Below are 20,862 nucleotides of genomic sequence, written 5' to 3' on the forward strand. Positions count from 1 at the left end.
TTACTTTTAAGTGTTTGACTTGACTATTTACTCTATATACACTACCAAAATATCATGGAATCAAATGGAGAGGTAAAAAGCTACATAGTGATATTTGCTTTCGAAACTGAAGGGAATCGACCTGGTTTCAAGGAGTATTACCTATCCTGGCGGGGGGTGATGGGTTTTCGTGTTTCGATATAAGAAATAAATGAAGGTGATGTGAATGAAAGAAATGAAAAAGGAAATGTCCAGCCATTTTTGTATGCCAAATGTTTGGATTTTGATTAAGCGGTCTCTTCTTGAACAGCAGCAGCATAGGAAGGCGCACCTGCAGCATGAGGATCATGACCACCGGAAGAAAGTCGAGGAATAGAGTTGTCGCCACCTTGATCGGTACTGGTACTGGTACTATCGCCAGGTGTATATTCGTCGACTTTATCGTGGGCTTTATCGGCGACAGGTCCTGCATTTTCCTTGACAGCTTGAGCCGCTTCTTGAGTGAGTTCAGCACCAACGACAGCACCCAAACGAGCGATCTCAATACCTTCATCTGCGACACGTTGAGTGACTTCGCCAGCTTGACGGATACCTTCTTGAGCAGCGGCTTCGACTTGTTCGACACCTCGTTGCACGGCTTCCATACCTGTAAGAGAAGTGAAAATCAGCGATGGACTGTGAACCGTGTCAACCAAGCTTACCTCTTCTACCTTGCTCTTCAGCTTTAGCTTTAACAACTCCAAACCATTCACCGGCATCATGGACCCTCTTGTAATTTAAATTTCGGTATTCATCGACGGGTACGCCAAGATCTTTAGCTTGGTCTTCAACAAGATGAGCGGTACCTGAAGCGATGCCGACTGCATTTAACGCAAGGGATTTGACGGCGTTGACAGAAGCTTGTTCGAGTACCACAGCGGTGTTGAACGCTGAAACAGTAACGTTGCCGGCAGTGTGGAGAACAGCCACGGGAGCATGAAGACCTAATTCAATGAGGTGTTGAGTTTGATCGACGGGAAGACCAATTTCTTTGGCCTTAACATTAACTGAATGAGCGGTTTGCTGACCATAGCCGATAGCTCTGACGTAACGCGTCAGCTCAAACCGAAGAAAACAATGGCAATAGTGCAATTCCTTTTCAGCGGAAGAGAAAACTTACTGATGGAAGATTTGACCAATTTTTTCACTCAAGTTTTGAGCTTGCTTGATAGTTTCGGGGTAATGCTCTCGATCAATGGGTCGGTTCATGTATCCCGCGTAAGATTCGGCGACAGCTGATAAGGCAAGATTGACGGGATTTTCGTTGGTGGATGAGTGCCTTTTGAAGAAGCCAAAGATATTGGCGACAAACAGTACAGCGAAGGTAATGAGCGGTCGAAGGAGAAGGTACGGGCTACATTATAGGTGATTCTTGTTAGCTTAAATCATGCTAGCCTATATGAGGCGGATGTGTTGGAATATATATACTTACAGAGCTCTCTCAATGAACGAAGCACCTCTTCTGTTTGTTGGTCCAACCTTGCTGATAACATATCGTAAACCTTCATCGGTTTCTTGACCTTTAGCGGTGAGATGAAGCTCAGTGTCAAATATAGGTCGGATGTGTTGCTTGTTTAAGAACTTGTTGACAGAGTCAGCAGCTGGAAGCCATTTTGGGATGGTTGGTAGGTAAAAAGTTCGAGAGAAAGCGAACTTGGCAACCTTGGCGCTGTGGACGATAAGGCTGCGTCAGCTTGATCAGCACGTAGTTCACTCGAAGCCCATGAAGTACACCGAAGGACAGCGAACTTAAATGGGAATGTACGTTTATGGTTCAGAAGGGTAGATCAGAAAAAGCTTACGTTGAATCGTAATGGACGCCGCCAACTAAGTGACTGTCGAAAGAGATAGCAGAACCAAGGTTTAAGTATTTCTTGAACTCGTTTATACCTTGAAGGTGAATTCCTCGAGATTCGTAGTCTACATTTTCCTGTCAGACACGGTATGTAAGCTAGACTGCTCTTAGGGTCGGTCTTACACAAATTGACTTACCTCGAAATATTGATGAAGAGCACTACCATACTCGACGCTATGGTGGGAGAAAGTACACGTCAGCTCACGTCAGCCACAAGGATGAGGGAGCTTATAAAGGAGATAGTCCAGTCATGAAAGAAATTTCAGTGGTAGAGAGAATAACCTTAGCAGATCTATGTGCTGATAACATTCTTATGAATGTTTGACCAAAGATTAGACGTTTGACTTACGAATCAAGTGAGATCAATCTTCTAGCGATATCATCGATTTGAGTACTGACAACTTGAGGTTCCATTTTGCTGATGGGAGCTGAGACACCTGTTTTAAAAGAGTGGGATAGAGAGATGAAGATGCGGAGGTTTAGATTACAGATTTTTTTCGAGAAGAAAGAAGAATTACCGAAAAGATGGAATTATACTCTTTGACGAAAAAGGGAGAGAAGGATGAAGAAGAGAAAGAGAAAAGAGATAAATTGATTGACGTTCAACTCTGTAGCGTTATATATCTATTGTCCTATTTATTTGTATGCATGTGAAAGTAATTGTCAAACGCAATCAACCTATCCATCAAAAAATTCAATATATTGAATGTGGTGTGATCAATTCGTGTAACTTTTTCCCAGGTTACTTTCTCATATGGAATGTCACCGGTATAAACTTAACCAAAGGAACCGGTTGTTCTCAGATACGTCATTACCCCCTTTCCAAGTTTAAGCTTTCTGCGCTTTGACCGTTTCTTATCTGTGCTTAAAAGATAATCAAGAACGTGATGAAATTGAAGAAATCACAAATTATACGATCCCTTGTTCTCACGAAAGGTGATATTTGAGCCAAGTTTAGGTGGTTGTTTCCTTCTCATACATATAGATAAGAGTATGTATAATCACAACAATAACCTTGACTAGTGCTTTTACCACGCTCCCGTATTTTACTATTAACTTTGTTATTCGCAGGAGAGACAGAATTTTCCAAAAAACTACGTTGCCTACCTTTATGCTTCTGAGCTAACGACAATCTCTACTTAAACAAACTAGGTACGATCAGAAAGACATGAAGTGAGAATGTCCCATCAAATACACGCAGATCATTTTGTGGACCAGACAGGTGAATTATTATGGTCGAGTACATAGGCGGTGTTTACCGATTTTGATTCCGAGCTTAACAGCCTTCGATTCCAAAATACGATCGTGCCCGAAGGTTGCTTGGAGTGAGATTTGCCGTTTTGATTTTGATTTATTTTTGGACAATTTTTCTAATTCATTACACTTAAGTTCAACAAGTCCCAAGTTGTAAGAAAAAGGCATATTTATAGTTGACCATTCAGCATACAAAACCTCGTGCCAGCATGTCAGCACTACGATCATTGCCCAAACTCGTCTCTCGACTTCCTGCCTACAATTCATCATCTTCTTCAATTCCAAGAAGATCATTTGCGACTACCTTCCAAAAGTTAAAATCAGATGATCCATTCCCATTACCATTTTCAAGTCCAGATCTAGCTCGAGGTGAAAAATCAACACCTACGAAATTATCAGAAGATTCGGAAGAATGGCCTATACCTTCTCCATTAGATAGAACAGGTGAAAATCCAAATACCTTACGATCAAGATTAATTTACCAAACTAGAAAAAGAGGTACATTGGAAACTGATTTGATCTTAAGTACATTCGCAAAAGAATTTTTACCTACAATGTCTGTCGAAGAAATGCAACAATTTGATAAAGTAAGTTAAAAATACCATCTTTCTCGGCTTTCTCATTATAGTATCTACATTGTCATTACTCCAGAGGAGAAAAGAAAATGACAGTCTTTGCCATTCTGTCTCGGGTTTTACAAATCTTGAACTCTTTGCTAATATGCATTCATCCCTTGGTAGTTACTCGATGAACCTGACTGGGATATCTTTTATTGGGCAGTACAGAAAAGGGAACCACCTCCAAGATGGAAGGATACATCTTTATTGGCAAAGTGAGTTACAAATACATCTTTGGATTTTGTACCATATCATTCTTCATTTGCAGTCCTTAGCTGACGTTCTATTGTGTTCAGACTCATCCAACATGCCAAGAATGAGGGTAAAGTAGTAAGGATGATGCCTGAATTAATGCAGAAAGAACCCGAATTATAGATCAAATACATTTCATAGAGAAGGTTTATCTTAGCATGTATCATTAGCTCATATCTCATCTTGATAATAAGGTACAGTTGTTGTTCGGTATCAATTGTTCAAAAGCTGAAAAATCTGTACATCGACAGAATAGACTAAAACCCTCCTTTGATCATCAAATCCACAAAATACACACGCCCTTTAGCGTCAAAACCTAAATAAAACACGACGATCAGTCATTGTATACCCTTTTTGGGCTAATAGTCTTTTGAAGTAAATGTACACGTACTAATTTGACTGACCTTGAAGATCATTCATGATTACCATCAAAATCAACATTACAATCAATCCGCCATGAGGAAAGTTGACTGGATTTTCCACTTACTATGGACTCATTCCTTAGATTTAGTGAACATTTCTTCTCACTCTTCCTCATTACTTGAGTTGAAGATTCGATCATTTTAGCTGATGAATATACTCAAGAGTACGATATGCCATGAAAGGTATTCATCTTTGGAAATCCTTGCTTGATCAATAATTTTACCTTGATTTCGACTTCTTCACCTTCGACATCCATTGCTTGACAGTTTATCTGATTGGTCTCTACACTATATCTCACCTCAACTTGTCAAGGAAGATTTCAACTCACATTAGGCAACCATCATCATGTCAATCGATATATATCCACCTCGAGCTAAAAGAACAGTAGACAATGTGTTAGTGTTATATCCAAGGTATTATTCTGATCCTGGTCCGGAAGGATTTTATCCAGAATTACAGTATCCTGTTCAAACTAGATTAGGTATTAGGTTTCATACACTTCACAATAAGAATGTATATATTCAATTAAATTGCGTTTTTATGTCAGGACTAAAGATGAATATGACGGAAAAGGATGTTAGAGATATTTTAAAGGGGATTACTAATGAGGTAAGTAGCTTTGAAATCAATGGTATAAAAAGAGGAAGAGTCGTCAACTGATCTGACGGTTTAATCTCTGGTAGATCTTGTTTACCACTTTCAAGAAACATAGTACAAGAAACATCAAGATGGCCTGTATGGAGTTTTCCAGTGCTCGAGATGCTGATGAGGTAATCCTCTTTGCTGTAAGTTCCTATTAGTCGTCGAAACAAAGTGTATAGATGCTGATTCTTCATGTCCATTTTTCATTGCAAGCAATTCAATAATCGTCTTTTTGGTGATGAAAGATTGACTGTCAGGTATTCCGATGTGAATTCGCATAATTGCTCAACAAAGGATATTTTGGTCAGTTAATTTTCATCAAAGAGCTATGCACCTAGATTTCATGACCTAGCTATCTTCTGGAGTGACCTGTCGAAAGAATGATCGCTGATATATTAGTCATTGTACCATAGCTTGTCCGGGAAGAAATTGCTCTTTCCCCTCCATACAACCCTCGAAGCCTTCGGCAAAGTTACCTTCCGTTCGCGCGACCTGCTCGAAAAACAGAAGAATTGGGAAGATGGAATGCAGTTGGTTATTCCAGAGATTCCTTCAGGTCAAAACGTCCTTCCCCAACATCCTGTGCTCCTCAGCCAAAAAGGCAACATATCTCCCATACCGATAATAACACGAGATCAGATCCTTACTCCAAAGTGAATGGAAAGGCTTCTCATAAGAAAATTTGTGACGAACTTATAGCGGTACCTATACGTACCTGCTCTTCCATCAAAACATCACCTTTTCAAGTACAAAAGAATGGGCATCGAGATGGTATCTCACGACCGCCCACCCCTGCATTAAACACTGCCGATAAATCTACAGCACCAAACGCTTTTAGCGAGAAAATTGCCACACCTCCCCTATTAGGTAAAAGAGTATATTCACCATTTAGTCTTCAAGGTCAAAAACTTTCGGAAACATTAGAGATGCTGAAAAATATCACTTCGAAGTTGAAATTACTTGACAATCCGCCCATACAACTTCTCGATCCGACTAAACATGAAGGTAACCCAGAGATCGATGTTTCAGCTGATTGCGAGAATCGTCACTCGAACGACTCATTTAACATGAATACCGGTAACCTCAAGAGGAAAAGACCTTTAAATGACAACAAACGATCGGAAGATTCCCATCACAACTTTAGTTCCACTCCCTATGAATCCAATCGCCCCCAAATCGATCGTGGCAAAAGGTCAAAAAGGAAAGATAACTCACATGATTGTCATCGAGAACATAGGTATAAGGAGCTTCGTAAACAGGATATTAAAGGTTTTTGGCATCATTTCACAGCTTCTTCAGCCGATAAAATCTCAGCATATGAGCCGAAGTATGTGGGAGTATCACGAGATGGAACACAGATGATATTTGGATCGCATAGGATAGATGTCGAATTAGCTTTTCAATCACCCGATCAAGATACTGCTATTGAAAAAATCCAATTGGGAAGCAAGAAGGAAGCGCGAAAAATCGTCAAAGGTGAGCATAGTGGATGATCAGATAAAATTGCAGTATGGTATTGACCCAATGTTTCATTTTTTTGGGTATGTGATAAAGCGGACGAAAATATAATGAAAACCAAACCTCCTGAATTGTTGCTAGAAGTTGATTTAAGTAGTGAGGAGGAAGAAGAAGAAATCGAAGATGAAAGATTTCGACCTAAAGCTAAACCTCAAGGGGAAGTCGAAACTGCACAATACGAAGCGAAGTCTGAAAACAGATTGAAGATTGAGCAAGTGGAATATGAAGAAGGTGAGATTACCGAAGACCAAGAAACCAATATGAATCTAGAAAATCATCAGACCAAAAGTTGCCAAGAAAAGGCTACTGGAGCCGAAGCATGTATGACGAAAGGAGAGTTTTCACCTAACTTATCCCTATCATCATCTGGAGATACATCCACCGAAAACAATTCAAAGAAGATTGGATATACTATTTATCGTGTCGATGAGTTATCAAAAGATATACAAAAAATGATGGGTATAGAGTTAAGATATCAATTTATAAATGCAAAACTGAACAATCGGGATAAATGGATCAATATTAACGTAGGGTCTGAAGAAAAGAAGGAAAAAAGCAAAGTCAAAGTCTTAAAATTGGAATCACAAAAAAGTGAAGATGAAATTGAATCAATCATATTCCCGATAGACGATGTTGAAACTATGGAGAACAATGCAAATCATGGGAGGACGATCATTTGACTTCCCATCCGTTTCTTTTCTTCTTTTGATGTAAATGACCAAGAACGGAGATATCAAACTAAAGGATTACTTATACTAATCATTTTTGCGTATAAGTTCGATTTATATTTGTTAGCTGTTAGTCATGTATGTACAGATATCTGATACGATATATGTTCATTATGTATTCATGCAATTATCATGCTATACTAGGCTCTAGGGTATATACACCTGGTACTCCAGAAACCTTTACGCCCTATTATCCACTTTTTGTGTGTGTTTAATTTATCTTTCATTTGCTTCTGTGGTTCTGATGTTTCTCCTTGATTCTGTCCTACTAATCCATCAGGGTATCAAGAAGATCCAGCTTTTGTTTACCACATTTTCTCCATTGCTTTGAGTGATAATTCAACACCGAGGAAAGTAGCAGCCTGTCGTATCGTACAGAACCGACGGTCAGTCTTGTATAAATGGATGAGTCAACAAATCCCGAGAAATCAGTATCACTCACATTAGCAGGGAAAGCTCTTGCCATAGCAGGACCGAAACCTTTCCATAAAGCAGTCACACCATCTGCAGCAATTAATTTTCTTGCACAATCCATAAATCCAGTATATGTACCATGAGGAGCAGATTGAAGACGTGATTTAATTGTCTATAGTTTATATTCACCAAACAAAGAGAAAAAATGTTAATTAGCTTTGGGTTTTCCTGAAGATATAGAGTAAAACGTTGCAGTGGAATCAATATCACTTACATCAGGTGGGATAGCTAAACTCCACATAGCTACACCAGCAGTACCACCAGCAGCAACAATAGCAGGTAGAGATAATGGAGGTGCTGGAGCTTTTTCACCGTTAGGCAAGGTTTCAGGTGCTGCTGAAAGTTGTTTTTTGAGTAATTCATAGGTTGCAAAGTATCTAGAGTTCGACCATCAGTCAATTTGGGTTTTCTCAGGAGAAAATCGGGGATGATAATAAAGTTAGATACGCCGAATTTTAAACTTACACTGCACTACCTGGACCATCTCTTGCTAAAGTAGCAAAAGTACCTCTAAACAAACTTCTCAAACCACCTTCGGCATATAACTTTCTGACAACGTCTATGGGACCTGAATATGATGCAGAACCACTTTGTCCCGCCACCTGTTCGACAGCAAGGTCCATCAGCTTACATTCACTTTACGTATCAATGACTTAATAAGAGGAAAAGTAAAACATAAGAGCAAAATTGCAAGGACACGGAAGAAGGGAAATTCAGCTTACTTGTAATAATACTTTGACTCTTTCTGCGGGAGCCGCAACTAAAGTAGCTGGAATAGCACTAAACCCACCTGCTATAGCGAGTTCACCTATTGATAGATTCTGGGAAGTTCTATTTGGTGTGAAAGAATACACTAATCGTTTACCGAGATCATATCCCTAAAAATCCGATAAAGATGTTAGTTACTGTAATGTATCGAATTAAGTAACGTATAGCATAGAAAGGGAGAATTGGGTCCCACTTACCCAGAATGAAATAGCGAAAATTGGAGTTACACCTAAGATAGGAGGTGTAATACCTCTATACATCCTATAGAATGAGCAGAAAGAGTCAGCTGGCTTGCTCGATAGCTGAACGACTAAAGGTTTATGTCGGCAATAAACAGGTGAGAATAAGCATTACGATAAGACTTACCCTCTTATACCATCTTGAGCAATAGTTTTCCTTACAACGTCTACGGCACCAGTGTAGGTACCTGGTGAAGCGGTTTGTAACCTAGTTTTAGTCAAATCGAATGGATGTCCAACCAAGACACAAGATATACCACCGAATCCACCTGATAAAAAGGATTTTATCGGATCAACAGTTTGTTTAGAAGATGAAGCTTCTATTTCAGAAGAATCGTCTGACATTTTATCCGTTGAAGTGGAAATATTGATAAGATTTTACTAAGATGGATAAGTTGTAGGTATATTAGATACAAGGGTATATTCTTGCCTGGTATAAGTTTACTGTAACAATTGATATGTAGCTCTACAAAAAGAAATAGGGGACAAGTGTGTAAGACGAGCTAGGTATATATACCCACATACATAACTAAGAGGTGAATCCAGCAAACATGAAAACATGTTGTTCAGGTTAGCCGACTGAATCACCTTGTGTCGGGTTTACATTTGAACCAAAATCATCGAATCAAAATATCGGTTATTCACTTGACCTGTACAACCGGTCGATTTGTAACATGACGTGGACAAGTACAACAACAAAACAATCTGATAACTAGCTTCGCCCAAAGCAAGCAAAATAAAGGTCATTTACCGGGTGATCATGATCGAAAAGCGGTGATCAGCAGTAAGATTATGTAAGTAGGATAAACACACCAAACCCCCCATATGAGGCATCAAGGTAACGGCACAACTATGGGGACAAGCTACGACGATGACGCGCTGTACTACTAATACCAGTTCCGCAACCTTAGCTAGCAAGTTTTGCTACCGTAGAATATAATATGTGTTATCCTTTTTAATTTAACCCAAAAATCATCGTCATCATCCTGTTGCACAACATCAAACTAAAACAAAACCCACACCAAACGTGACTCACCTCTCTACTGAATATCCATATAACATCTTTCCTTCTACTAGCTATAGCAGATTCAACAACCCCATTCCTCTTTCTCAATCCCAAATAAATCATATGTCAATTGACTGAAATCATAATCAACCTCCCGGAATCAGACTTGCAAGAATTCAGTTAACTGCCCTATCAGATATCACGATATCACGTCAACCGATAGTCTCACTCACCGACACCGAGAAGACCGAAGGGTTGATCATTTTCTATCACCAAACAAACGCGTTATTACACACGACTTCTGTTTTCACTTATTGTAACCAAGGTCTCTTTAGCTTAGCTAAGCATAGCAAAGAAAATAGCATTTTACCTGCAGATCCTTATTTTGGTAGATTTAATTAGTCCTATTATAACGGAATAATCAACCTCCACAGTCTATCTGGAAATCCAGATCTAATTAAACGTATACAACCATGTTTTCCAAAAACGATAATAGTACATCCCAAAGTTCTCTGTCTAGGAATCATCCTGATCATCCAAAATTGGCGGACCTCGTAGCCTCAAAGAATAATGATTGTACGTTTCACTTTTTACACTCATTTATCTATTCCCTTTATGATTTTCATAAAATATCTATTTTCGCCTTTATCATATTGCATTTAAACTGTCCGAAAGGTATCTCAAATATACACATTGCATCGTCATTTTCAATCATTTATAAATTCCTTACCCTGCTCATCATCATATGTCAGACAATAACATCAGCCATCTCAATCATAATAATAATCACAACAAATCCTATAAAACCAAGTGGAACAGACGATTATCTGACTTCATGATAAATTCAATAGCTAATACAGCCGCAATGGGACAAGGTGGAATGTAAGTTATCGATAACAACCCATATAGCCCGTACGGATGTATTGCTAATCATGCGCTTTGACGTTCAACTCCTGCTTTATCCCATTTATTGTTTCTTGTTCCTGGAAAATAAAACCACGACATCAATAACAACCTTCTCCATTCAACCTATCATCCCTTTCACATCATCGTTCAATCGTTAAATTCGATACTGTTAACAATCGATGATGATTTACAGTGCTGTAACGTCACCGCAGCAAACCACTACCCCAACCTCAATCTCCGACACTTCTGATTCACCCGCTAATTCACCTGAGATGCCTCGTCGTCCTGGAGGTTTTAGTGATGGTCCAAATGCAAGAAGTAAGACTGTCACTGTAGCAGATGGGGAAGAGACTTTTGGTGTGAGTCCACCGCCTTCGGGTTACTTGATTATACTGATTCAACGATGTTACAGGTACTCAATCGACATCCAGCTGCTTCGGACAAACAGCCTTCTCCTGAAAAAAGTAACGATCAGCTCCCCAGTAGAGTGACTTTCCGAGTAGGAGTCAGCGAAGATAAAAACAAAAGATGCAGAAGGACTATGGAAGATGCTCACAGTTTCGTGTACGACTTCGCTGGTGTAAAGGGTCAAGGTTACTTTGCCGTATTCGAGTAAGCGGTGCAATCTGAATGTGTTTCTTTGCAAAAACTGACGGCAAACGATCTAATAGTGGTCATGCTGGTAAACATGCCGCTGAGTGGTGTGGTCAGAATTTCCATGAAGTGAGTGCTTTAAATGGCAAAGGTTGAATCAAGCTGTACTTATGATATCCGCGTCCAGTATCTCCTCGATGCTATCCTGACACATCCCGAACAACCGATTCCGGATCTCATGAACAAAACCTTCCATGTTGTTGATACAAGATTATCACACCTTGCCTCAACAGGTAAAACCTCTTCTGGATGTACAGCTGTAACCGCCTTTTTACGTTTAGAGCGTGATGATTCAAGTAAAAGTGGATATATCAACGAAGGATTACAAGCTAGAGGCTTAATGCATGGCAAAGGTGAAGATGAATTAGAAGCACAGACTTCATTACAAGATGGATCCAGAAGATCATCTATGGGAGGTGGAACATCTGGTATAATGGGTGGAGCAGGTGCAGCACGTTCATCAAGTTCAGGTAGTATGGCAAGAAAAATGTCAAGCAGAAGAATCAAGGATTTCGTAAAATCCCTAACTGGATCAGGATCAAATAATAAAGATGACGATAACGCTTTAGCAGAAGATGATGAAGAAGGTATCAAAGCTGAAGATGGTTCAAAAGTTGAAGCTATAGATCCTTCAAGTAATTCAAGTGTTAGAAGAGTGCTTTATACTGCTAATGTCGGTGACGCAAGAGCTGTCATTTGGTGAGTCAGCATACGATTCCTCTTTATAGTGCATCGAAGCTGACAATAAAAACGATTGATAGTCGAGGTGGCAAAGCCGTACGATTGACATATGACCATAAAGGTTCAGATGCACAAGAAGCAAAGAGAATCACTGATGCTGGTGGATTCGTCATGAACAACCGAGTCAATGGTGAGTATCACGGTATACATCTTCTTTCCAATAAAGCTTATGCGATATGTTAGGTGTTCTCGCTGTGACTCGATCGCTCGGTGACTCTTCAATGAAAGAATTCGTGGTTGGTTCACCATATACAACAGAAACTGCTTTAGACGAACAGGACGAGTTCTTGATCGTGGCTTGCGACGGTGTAAGTAATTTACTCTCAGTCTTCCGTAACATCGAACATTGCGGTCCCAAACGCTATTCGTTATATATGAAAGAGAGCTGATCAACGCACTCGTTTTATTAGCTTTGGGATGTATGTGAAGATCAAGAAGCTGTTGACCTTATCCGAAAAATCACCGATCCTCAAGATGCTTCAAAATACTTGCTCGACCATGCTATGTCTAATTACTCTACAGACAACTTGAGTGTTATGGTAATTAGGTTCACTCACGCTTAAAGTTTTTAATCAATCGTCTTTTTACGAAGCAGATATCATTTCCAAGGGATACACTACCAGGACCCTTCTAAGCGGCAATCACGGTGAAATTGCGGTCTGACTCGCTCGACTTAGCCATCCTTCGTGATTTCAAATCTCAAGTCCCCTAATGCACCAACAAATCTGTCTCTTATTAGCATCCTTTATTTCTGTCCTTTTTTCCGTTATAAAACAACTCGCATAACAAGATAATATTGTAATATTAGACATTCACGAATCGACCTGATAATGATAAGAAGATGGGGCGTTGGGTGATAATGTTAGAGTAGCATGGTAAGATGAAAGTGGTATAGCGAATGTAGAATGCAATCATATAAACAATCTTGCGCTTGGGCCTGCGATTCCCGCTTGGATATATCGATCGAATACAGATTGGATCATATCAAATATCCGAAACGAGGATTAATCTTTAAACATAAACCTAACGAATAGAATCAAAGGTTTCTCCAGGATTTACTGTTATGAAGCTAATTGTATACTACCCGCTAATTGCACCATGCGGTAACATCATATGCACATACTTCGAGAAATATATTCTATGACTAAACATCCTTTGATATATCAATTACCCCTTACAGCCCTTTTTACCTTGGTACGAAAATAAAGGAATAAAGGAAGGATGATCGAACCTTTACCAAATCCGTTATTTGACCTTCCTTACATGCTCTATAAATAATGACCCTCGCAAGCGGGATGAATGGAGGGTGTTTTACAGACTGACTGGCCGAAAGCGGTAACAGCGAAGGGCGGTGGCATTGCCCATATATATATACTATATTCATCGTCTCTCCATCTTTCCGAATATTTACATCAACTGACTTGATTCTGTGCAGATCTGATACTTGCTGGACAATTTTGGCTTTGTTTTTTCCCGTGACTTTAGAACAACTAACCATTTGTAAGAATATGATGACTTCACCCAAACCTATCTCGCCAATTGATAACAATGAGTGAGTGTTTTCAAATTCACAATGCATGATCTGATTACCAAATTTTGCTACAGTAAATTAACTAACTCGAGTATGTATAAAATGATTCAGTAATGATGATTCAATCATTATCGATACATCAATCACACCACCGCCATCTTTGGTTACAATATCTATGAATAGTCCTTCAAGAAGGGGTTCTGCATTCACTTATAAACGATCAGATTTACTATCTTTGGCTAATTTCCAGATGGATGAGAAGGAGAATTTAAAGAGTGAATCTACTTCAAGAATATCAAGAAGATTAAGTTCTTTTACACCCATACTAAGATGTTCTTTGAGTTTAACAGATTCAAATTGGGGTATATCAGAAGATAAAAGTTCTTTATTCTTATTTGATAATCAACCTATATCAAAAGATCTACCTATACCCAAAAACCCACTGGATGGAGATTACAGACATCCATGTGATAAATCAACAAGAAAAAAATTGAGTTATGATTCCTCAACTCAAGACTCGGAAACTTTGTTTGATTATCAATCTCTCCCTAAAGAAGGTAATGGGTTACCTGCACCTGTACCTGTTTTAGTTAATTTTAATGATCCTTTCCAAAATCAAAACGAAAGTCAATCTGAGACTATAAGCAGTGAACTGCCCAATTCCTTGAAAGGATTTGATGATAAAGAAATCAATGACCAAAAAAAATTACGATCATCTTCATTAAAACCACACTCAATTCCATTCTCACAATTAGGTATGAGAATGGGTCCAAGAGAAGATTTAGTTGATCACGATAATCATTGTGGCGGTAGAAATTCAAAATCAAATAGTATTTCATCTTTAACATCAATTCTATCAAGAAGATCTTCTTCTGCTTCTTCTGCTTCGTTTAGTGGTGGGAAAGATAAAAACGAATTGAATCCATTTGCACCACCCTTTCCTTTACCCAATTCCACCTCCGCTAGTAACATAGTACAACCAAAACCTATTCATCATGATAAGCTTAAAAAACCTATATCTCTTGGTGGTGGTGGTGGTGGTGATGAAACTCAACAAACTGAAGACGATGGAGGATCATTACCTCTCCCCAAACCTTCTTTGTTATCTTCCTTACCATCAAAACCAAGTGGATTGCCACCGATTTTCATTAAACGTGAATCTGCTACATTACCACAACCAATGTCATTACCTGATATCGCACCTTTAGGTGAAGATTGGTTAGGTGAAAATTCATTAAGTGGAAATGATAAAAGAAGATTGAGAAGAGATTCAAATCCTAATCCAAATTCACGATCTTCTGCTACTGCTGCTGCTGCTGCTGCTGGTGGTAATTATTCAAACTCAATTACAAGATCAATCAGTCCATTATCAATGAATGACAACAATAACAACAACAACAATCAACGACATAAAGCTAATTTAGGTGGTAGTTTACCTAATTCAAGACGAGGTTCATTCAGTTTAAATGAGAATAACAATATCCGCAATAAATCACAATTAAGAGCTAATTCACCTGCTTTTGATTATGCCGCCAAAGTAGATGGATTATCTAAAATTGGTGATAGACTCAGACGAGATAGTGTCCCTAAACAAAAATGGTAGACTAGAGGTTAATCACTTCAATGGTGAATTTGTATCTGACCGATAAAGAGTGTAAAAGGGAGTACTACAGTACTCGTACTGTATGTAGGAGAAAGAAATGAAAACAGATGCATCAGTTGCATAAGATGACTTTCACTTGTCTCGACAAGTTTTCTATTTTTCAGCATAAGTAGGATTTGTCCATAATTATGGCAATGCATGAGCTATACATTAGCATACACACATATGTGGGCTTTTGCATGTAGCATGATTTTGTTTACAACGAAGAGATGGATCTACCACATCCCAGGACTACCTGTTCTTCTTGGAGTTTGGATACCTGAATGAACACTTTGAGGTCTTTTAATTGAAGATTTCCTAAACACACCACCTGATGTGACTTGAGCAGATTTTACTTTTGCCGCATTTGATATTAATTCAGATATCATTCCGTTACTATAACGCACCGAGAAAAGAGAGGTCAGTCAATCAACCATTGATTATACGTTTGCACGGCGAGTTGAAAAGAGATCCTATACGATTTTTGTGAAAAACACAAAACTCACTATGTAGTTGAATCTTGTGTTTGAGCATCTTTAAATTGTAATTCCCATGCTAATCTCGATGAAGCTAATGCGGATGTTCGAGCTAATTCACTTTGTAATTTCTGTAATGCCGCTAAAGGTAATAACGATAATTGATCTATATATAATGGATTGTTCATTTGAATTAGCTCTTCAGAATTTGTGGGATACTTCTTTGTTCGCCCTTTTCTCTCCGACTTCCTTCAACCCATACAGATCACATGAGAGTAATTTTAACTACTCACCTTCTTCTAATCCACAATATTCTTCAGCTTTAACCATGTCAAATTCCGGTTTATTTCCTAATCCATATTTACCGATACCTTTGGTTCCACCATTCGTATATCCTCCAGAGCTATTAGGTGCAGTATTTGATATACCTTGATGATTATTAGGTGAAATTTCTCTTGATTTTCCTTTTTGTGATGAACTGTACCGACTATTATTGACATCTAAAGATTCTGCTCTACGTGGTATTTGTCTTTCATTACTTAAATTAGTCGTTATTCGTAATGGTGGTAGTGCTGATAACCTATGTGAATCAACCTGGTGAAGAGTTCATAATCAGTCTTAGCAGACAAACGTATGAATGCTAGCATCTTGAGGGAATCAACAACATACCTCATCTAGGTTGACTGGTACACCCATAGAAATCAGATGATCTCTTCGTACTCTTGATCTTGTCCAGTCTAAAGGTTTCAATATTGGTGCAGTTGTTAGTTGAGCATAAGTATCTCGACTATATTTATAAAAGAAAAACCAGTTCACATCAGCTAATCTGGTAAAATAATGACATTGACCAAATAAAGGAGGAGACAATGAAAAAGATACCTTACCTAGACTCGGAAACTAAAATTTGTGATAATCCATTACCTATACGAGGTTGTTCTTTCGTTAAATAATCATTTGAATTCAAGTTACTTGATTCATGTAAAGGCATCAACAACGTAGATAATTGATCTAATAATTCGCCTTTAGGTGGAAAAGGTCTCAAGTTCAATGCATGCTAGATCATACAATGAATGAGAATAATCAGTAAACTTGATCAATGCGTGAGAAATGACTTACCCAACGTTCTTTTTGTTCTGAGGCTGGTTCTTCCGTTATGACAGATTGGTTTATATCATTTTCTATAGGTTGATCATCAAAATCACCTTCTTCGAAATCACCAAAATCACCAAATCCATTGTCATCATCATTACCACCATCATTTATTGTTTGGCTTCCACTTGGTCCAGCAATTGGTATAGCAGGTTCATCAAAATCGTCAAAATCATCAAATCCATCATCTTCTCCTACAAATTCTTCATTTGTAGGGGGCGGTATACTACCCACTGTTGCTTCTGTAGGTGACGAAGGTTTAGGAGCCAAGGTTGAATTTGACGATTCTCCAAGTACAGGAGAAGTTGTTTCAACTTTTAGAGGTTTTGAAGGACTTGATGAAGGTGAAGTTGGAGTTGAAGAAGATAAAGGTATTTTTGGTGTTGATGGTGTATCTGCCCAAGGATCAGAATCCATTTTGAAAAAATCGATCTTCTGTTTTCTCCTTCTTGTTATTCTGCTGATTGGTATATATATGTATGTATATATTGATATATGTTCTTGAAAATAGGATATGTGATAATGCACACCAAAGTCTTTCAATCTTTCAATCTCCCACTCGTATCTTATTGTGGAGGGTTCATGTAACTTATTAACTATAGCTGTAATCTGAAACGCGTGAATTGCAGGTAAGGGTAATGACATGTGGCACCGCTTGCATATGTACTGGATTTTGTGGCACCAAACAGTTCCTACAACTCTGGTGTATTCATTCATCCACAAGCTTCACAGCATTTGTTTGTATACTAGTAAGCTTGCTATGATTCAATCAGCTGTGAGAGTGCACTGTACACATTACCATTATATTATATCTTAACAAGACACTCCGCATATTAGAGATTGTAGAAATTTGACACCAGCTAATTACCTTACTTGCAGGAGATTGACTCAATCTGCCGACACTGACAGTCATAGTGACACCATAAGCTTTTATCGGTCATCTTCTTCTTGATAGAGGTCAAGTCTATCCCTAACCTCTTTATTAACAGCAATATCAAGCTCACGCGATTTTATCAGGAAAAGTTGACTAGACCATCTGAAAAAACCAGAAGTTGACTAACCCAACGGAATCAAATGACGTATGCAGATCTATTTTATTCTACCGATTAACGCGTATGATCTTCGTCGGGTTCGATGAACATTACGAGTCTGAGTTGACTGTATATGTACTGAGATATATAATTACGCGTATTGAATGGATTTTATCCTGTTCTTCCTTTTTCTCTATCTTTTCTTTCCATAATCAACCAAACAATATAGTCATATGTAAGCTTATCTGTTCAGAGAGATTCAATCTGCTGTACGTTGTGATCAAGCTTACTTATCATATTATTATCTTATAGCCTACAAAACTTATCGGTAAAACCGAAATATCACAATGTCCGATCCAAATTCATTACCTCCTTTACCAGCAAACCACTTGGATCATCCAGAAAAATGGGCTACAGGTGCCGATCCAGCTACTGAAAAACAAAAAGGGTTTATTGCAGTATTAGAAAAACAAAATCCTGGTTTAATACCTGAAGAAGGAATTGATGAAAATAATTTAGGTAAATCTGAAGCTAGTGAAATTATTGATTCTTTGAAAAAAGGTGAAAAGATTGATGAATCACATAATCATTCAAATGATAGTAACAATGATAATGATGATGTAAATATTGAGAAACAGACTCTAGATCAAGATCAAACCGAAACTGAAATCAAAGAACCATCAACAAATCAATTATCTAAAAATACAACTACTAAACCGGTAGTCGAGGAAAAAGAAGAAAAGGAAGAGAAAACAGGTGATAAAAGGAAAGAACCCCCTTCAAGTAAAGAAACAAGTGACGGTGGAGACAGGAAAGAGCAAGATCCATCATCGAAAGAAACCACCAAAACCTCAAAGAAAGATAACCAAGATCAAGATGAAGATGGAGATATTGAATTAGAGGGTAAAGACACGAAAGAATCTAAACAAACTACCTTAGATGGTGCTTTCGACAAAGATAATCAAGATGCTTCAAAGGATACAAGTAAAGCGGAAGAAGATAAAGAAGGGGAAGATCGAGCAAGCAAAAAAGCAAAACTTGATTCATCATCTACTCCAACCGAAATCAAATCATCCAAAACCAATACTACCAGTAAAACCAGTACAAGTTCAAATGGCGCAGGATATAAAGGAGGATACAATGAAGATCATCCACCTATTCAAACAGATTCTGGAGCTACATATCCAAAACCAACTGAAACTGAAGATACTATACCTGGATCACCAAGTCATTTAGATCATCCTGAAAATTGGGCAACAGGTGATGATCCTGCTACAGATAAACAAAAAGGTTTTATAAAAGTTTTGGAAAAACAAAAAGGTGTTTCTGAAGTTGGTAATGTTGATTCGTTAGGTAAAAGTGAAGCAAGTGAAAAGATTGAAGAATTGAAAGAGATGTAAAGGATCATTTTGAAAGGGAAAGATGGAAACAAGGGTCAAGCCTTAAATCGATAAATATCTTAGCTATGATTCAAAAGGTAGAGTAAAAAGAGTTTCTTCAGGTGGATGGCGGTTGTCAATATCAATATCTGTAGCTTATACAAGTAGCATAATTCTCTCATCCTTCATTTAGTACATCATGCAATTTCCTTTATATGTATATATACAACTTCGTAATTTTCGTCTCCTCATATTTCCTCTAAAGCGATTACCAACGACTACTAACTATATTCACATTTACACACAAATTCTCCAATGTATCTTCTCGACCTATTCAATCTGCCCGAATCGATTATATCTATTCTTCTTGACCCATTATACGCGATGAAGTGGTTCAATATTACTTCTTCTCTTCACCATACCTCACCCTCTTACAATCTAACCAAGCGGCTTTACCACCGTCAAAACTCCAACCTAAAGGACCTAAATCACATTCTGCACAAATCAAGTATTTCACTTTACCTTGAGTTTTATCATTTATATCATTTGGTGTGTAGGTAGGTAATGGATTTAAATTTGTTTTATCAGGTCGTGAAAATCCAATATTTTCAAATGCGAATGGTCCTGATGATATATACCAATATGAATATGGTTTCGATGATTGGGAAAATGGGGATGCAGGATCATCAGGTAACTAAATCGATCACAAAATAATTTTTGATCAGTATCAATATCTATTCCATATTTATATACTTAATTGGATTCAGTCAATTCAGTCAATACGTTTCAAGATTGACTCACTATTGAACCTTCTTCAATCTGTATCAAGTCACCTACACCATCCATCAAAATTAAACTACCACAACCGTCTCGAGGACAATATATCCTTCGATTATTCAGTCTTTGATCTCCTTTTAATGATTCTGATTTATTCACAAGTTGATCAATCGGTTTTATAGATGAATCTTCTTCCTGTTGTTGTTGTAGGAACGAATCATAAGTGAATGTTTTAGGTTGATTTCTCTTGAAAGATCCTGAAGATTGTGCTTGTAAAGCTGCGAATATTTCTGCTTGACTAGGTTGTGACATTGTTGTTTTAGCCTAGTTACTATATTTTGAGATCTTAATTATTTGATACTGTTTGTGTTTCGAGTAACAGAGAATTATAGATCAACGACTAAAAATACTGTATATATATGTGAATATTTCATGGTGTAGAAACCAAATAAATATCCCAGTAGCCTTAGAGTGGTGAATAATAAGTATTGGAAATTATACGTAATACAACCCACGTGTTTTACGCATCTTCCGTCGGTTCGTGCTAATTTGCCACCCAATCTGATAAAGTAAAGTGATTGAATATTGTTGTACTGTACCTTTTTCAGACCATCAACGAGGATGGGTTTGAGCGAGTACTTTTTGGGATAAATACATATCGCCAAAAAGTAGGTATTATTGTTTTGATCAATATTTGAAGTACTATTCAACGAAGAAAACAGCTTTTCTCAACCCAAACACCTTGCTCTTTTGGATTTCTTTCGAATAAAGTCAATTTGCGC

General features: G+C 38.0%; 9 protein-coding genes across 9 annotated transcripts; 5 read left to right on the plus strand and 4 right to left on the minus strand.

Moving 5' to 3' along the window:
- Positions 1-266: 266 nt before the first annotated feature.
- Positions 267-2,287, minus strand: L201_005111 (uncharacterized protein; the record flags this gene model as incomplete). Its single annotated transcript, XM_066220844.1, has 7 exons — positions 267-625; positions 681-1,060; positions 1,139-1,372; positions 1,451-1,687; positions 1,821-1,948; positions 2,011-2,047; positions 2,223-2,287. 7 exons carry the CDS (start codon positions 2,285-2,287, stop codon positions 267-269), a joined length of 1,440 nt encoding a protein of 479 aa, XP_066076941.1.
- A 1,049-nt stretch (positions 2,288-3,336) lies between these two features.
- Positions 3,337-4,119, plus strand: L201_005112 (uncharacterized protein; the record flags this gene model as incomplete). Its single annotated transcript, XM_066220845.1, has 3 exons — positions 3,337-3,714; positions 3,868-3,959; positions 4,041-4,119. The coding sequence occupies 3 exons, from the start codon at positions 3,337-3,339 to the stop codon at positions 4,117-4,119; spliced, it is 549 nt and encodes a 182-aa protein (XP_066076942.1).
- Positions 4,120-4,764: 645 nt separating this feature from the next.
- Positions 4,765-7,259, plus strand: L201_005113 (uncharacterized protein; the record flags this gene model as incomplete). Its single annotated transcript, XM_066220846.1, has 5 exons — positions 4,765-5,028; positions 5,103-5,204; positions 5,275-5,364; positions 5,475-6,537; positions 6,616-7,259. The coding sequence occupies 5 exons, from the start codon at positions 4,765-4,767 to the stop codon at positions 7,257-7,259; spliced, it is 2,163 nt and encodes a 720-aa protein (XP_066076943.1).
- Positions 7,260-7,612: 353 nt separating this feature from the next.
- Positions 7,613-9,133, minus strand: L201_005114 (uncharacterized protein; the record flags this gene model as incomplete). The annotated part of the gene is made up of 7 exons (XM_066220847.1): positions 7,613-7,669; positions 7,750-7,893; positions 7,996-8,158; positions 8,247-8,383; positions 8,504-8,659; positions 8,747-8,810; positions 8,916-9,133. 7 exons carry the CDS (start codon positions 9,131-9,133, stop codon positions 7,613-7,615), a joined length of 939 nt encoding a protein of 312 aa, XP_066076944.1.
- A 1,526-nt stretch (positions 9,134-10,659) lies between these two features.
- Positions 10,660-12,658, plus strand: L201_005115 (uncharacterized protein; the record flags this gene model as incomplete). Its single annotated transcript, XM_066220848.1, has 8 exons — positions 10,660-10,676; positions 10,894-11,059; positions 11,113-11,312; positions 11,372-11,423; positions 11,482-12,053; positions 12,116-12,225; positions 12,279-12,403; positions 12,506-12,658. 8 exons carry the CDS (start codon positions 10,660-10,662, stop codon positions 12,656-12,658), a joined length of 1,395 nt encoding a protein of 464 aa, XP_066076945.1.
- Positions 12,659-13,606: 948 nt separating this feature from the next.
- L201_005116 (uncharacterized protein) lies at positions 13,607-15,229 on the plus strand (the record flags this gene model as incomplete). The annotated part of the gene is made up of 2 exons (XM_066220849.1): positions 13,607-13,647; positions 13,738-15,229. The coding sequence occupies 2 exons, from the start codon at positions 13,607-13,609 to the stop codon at positions 15,227-15,229; spliced, it is 1,533 nt and encodes a 510-aa protein (XP_066076946.1).
- Positions 15,230-15,504: 275 nt separating this feature from the next.
- On the minus strand, positions 15,505-17,310 carry L201_005117 (uncharacterized protein; the record flags this gene model as incomplete). Its single annotated transcript, XM_066220850.1, has 6 exons — positions 15,505-15,664; positions 15,775-15,910; positions 16,038-16,338; positions 16,414-16,531; positions 16,629-16,798; positions 16,861-17,310. 6 exons carry the CDS (start codon positions 17,308-17,310, stop codon positions 15,505-15,507), a joined length of 1,335 nt encoding a protein of 444 aa, XP_066076947.1.
- A 961-nt stretch (positions 17,311-18,271) lies between these two features.
- L201_005118 (uncharacterized protein) lies at positions 18,272-19,324 on the plus strand (the record flags this gene model as incomplete). The annotated part of the gene is made up of 1 exon (XM_066220851.1): positions 18,272-19,324. One exon carries the CDS (start codon positions 18,272-18,274, stop codon positions 19,322-19,324), a length of 1,053 nt encoding a protein of 350 aa, XP_066076948.1.
- Positions 19,325-19,703: 379 nt separating this feature from the next.
- Positions 19,704-20,392, minus strand: L201_005119 (uncharacterized protein; the record flags this gene model as incomplete). Its single annotated transcript, XM_066220852.1, has 2 exons — positions 19,704-19,997; positions 20,105-20,392. 2 exons carry the CDS (start codon positions 20,390-20,392, stop codon positions 19,704-19,706), a joined length of 582 nt encoding a protein of 193 aa, XP_066076949.1.
- Positions 20,393-20,862: the final 470 nt, after the last annotated feature.

This window comes from Kwoniella dendrophila, chromosome 6, assembly GCF_036810415.1.
Source record: "Kwoniella dendrophila CBS 6074 chromosome 6, complete sequence".
Taxonomy (NCBI): Eukaryota; Fungi; Basidiomycota; class Tremellomycetes; order Tremellales; family Cryptococcaceae; genus Kwoniella; species Kwoniella dendrophila.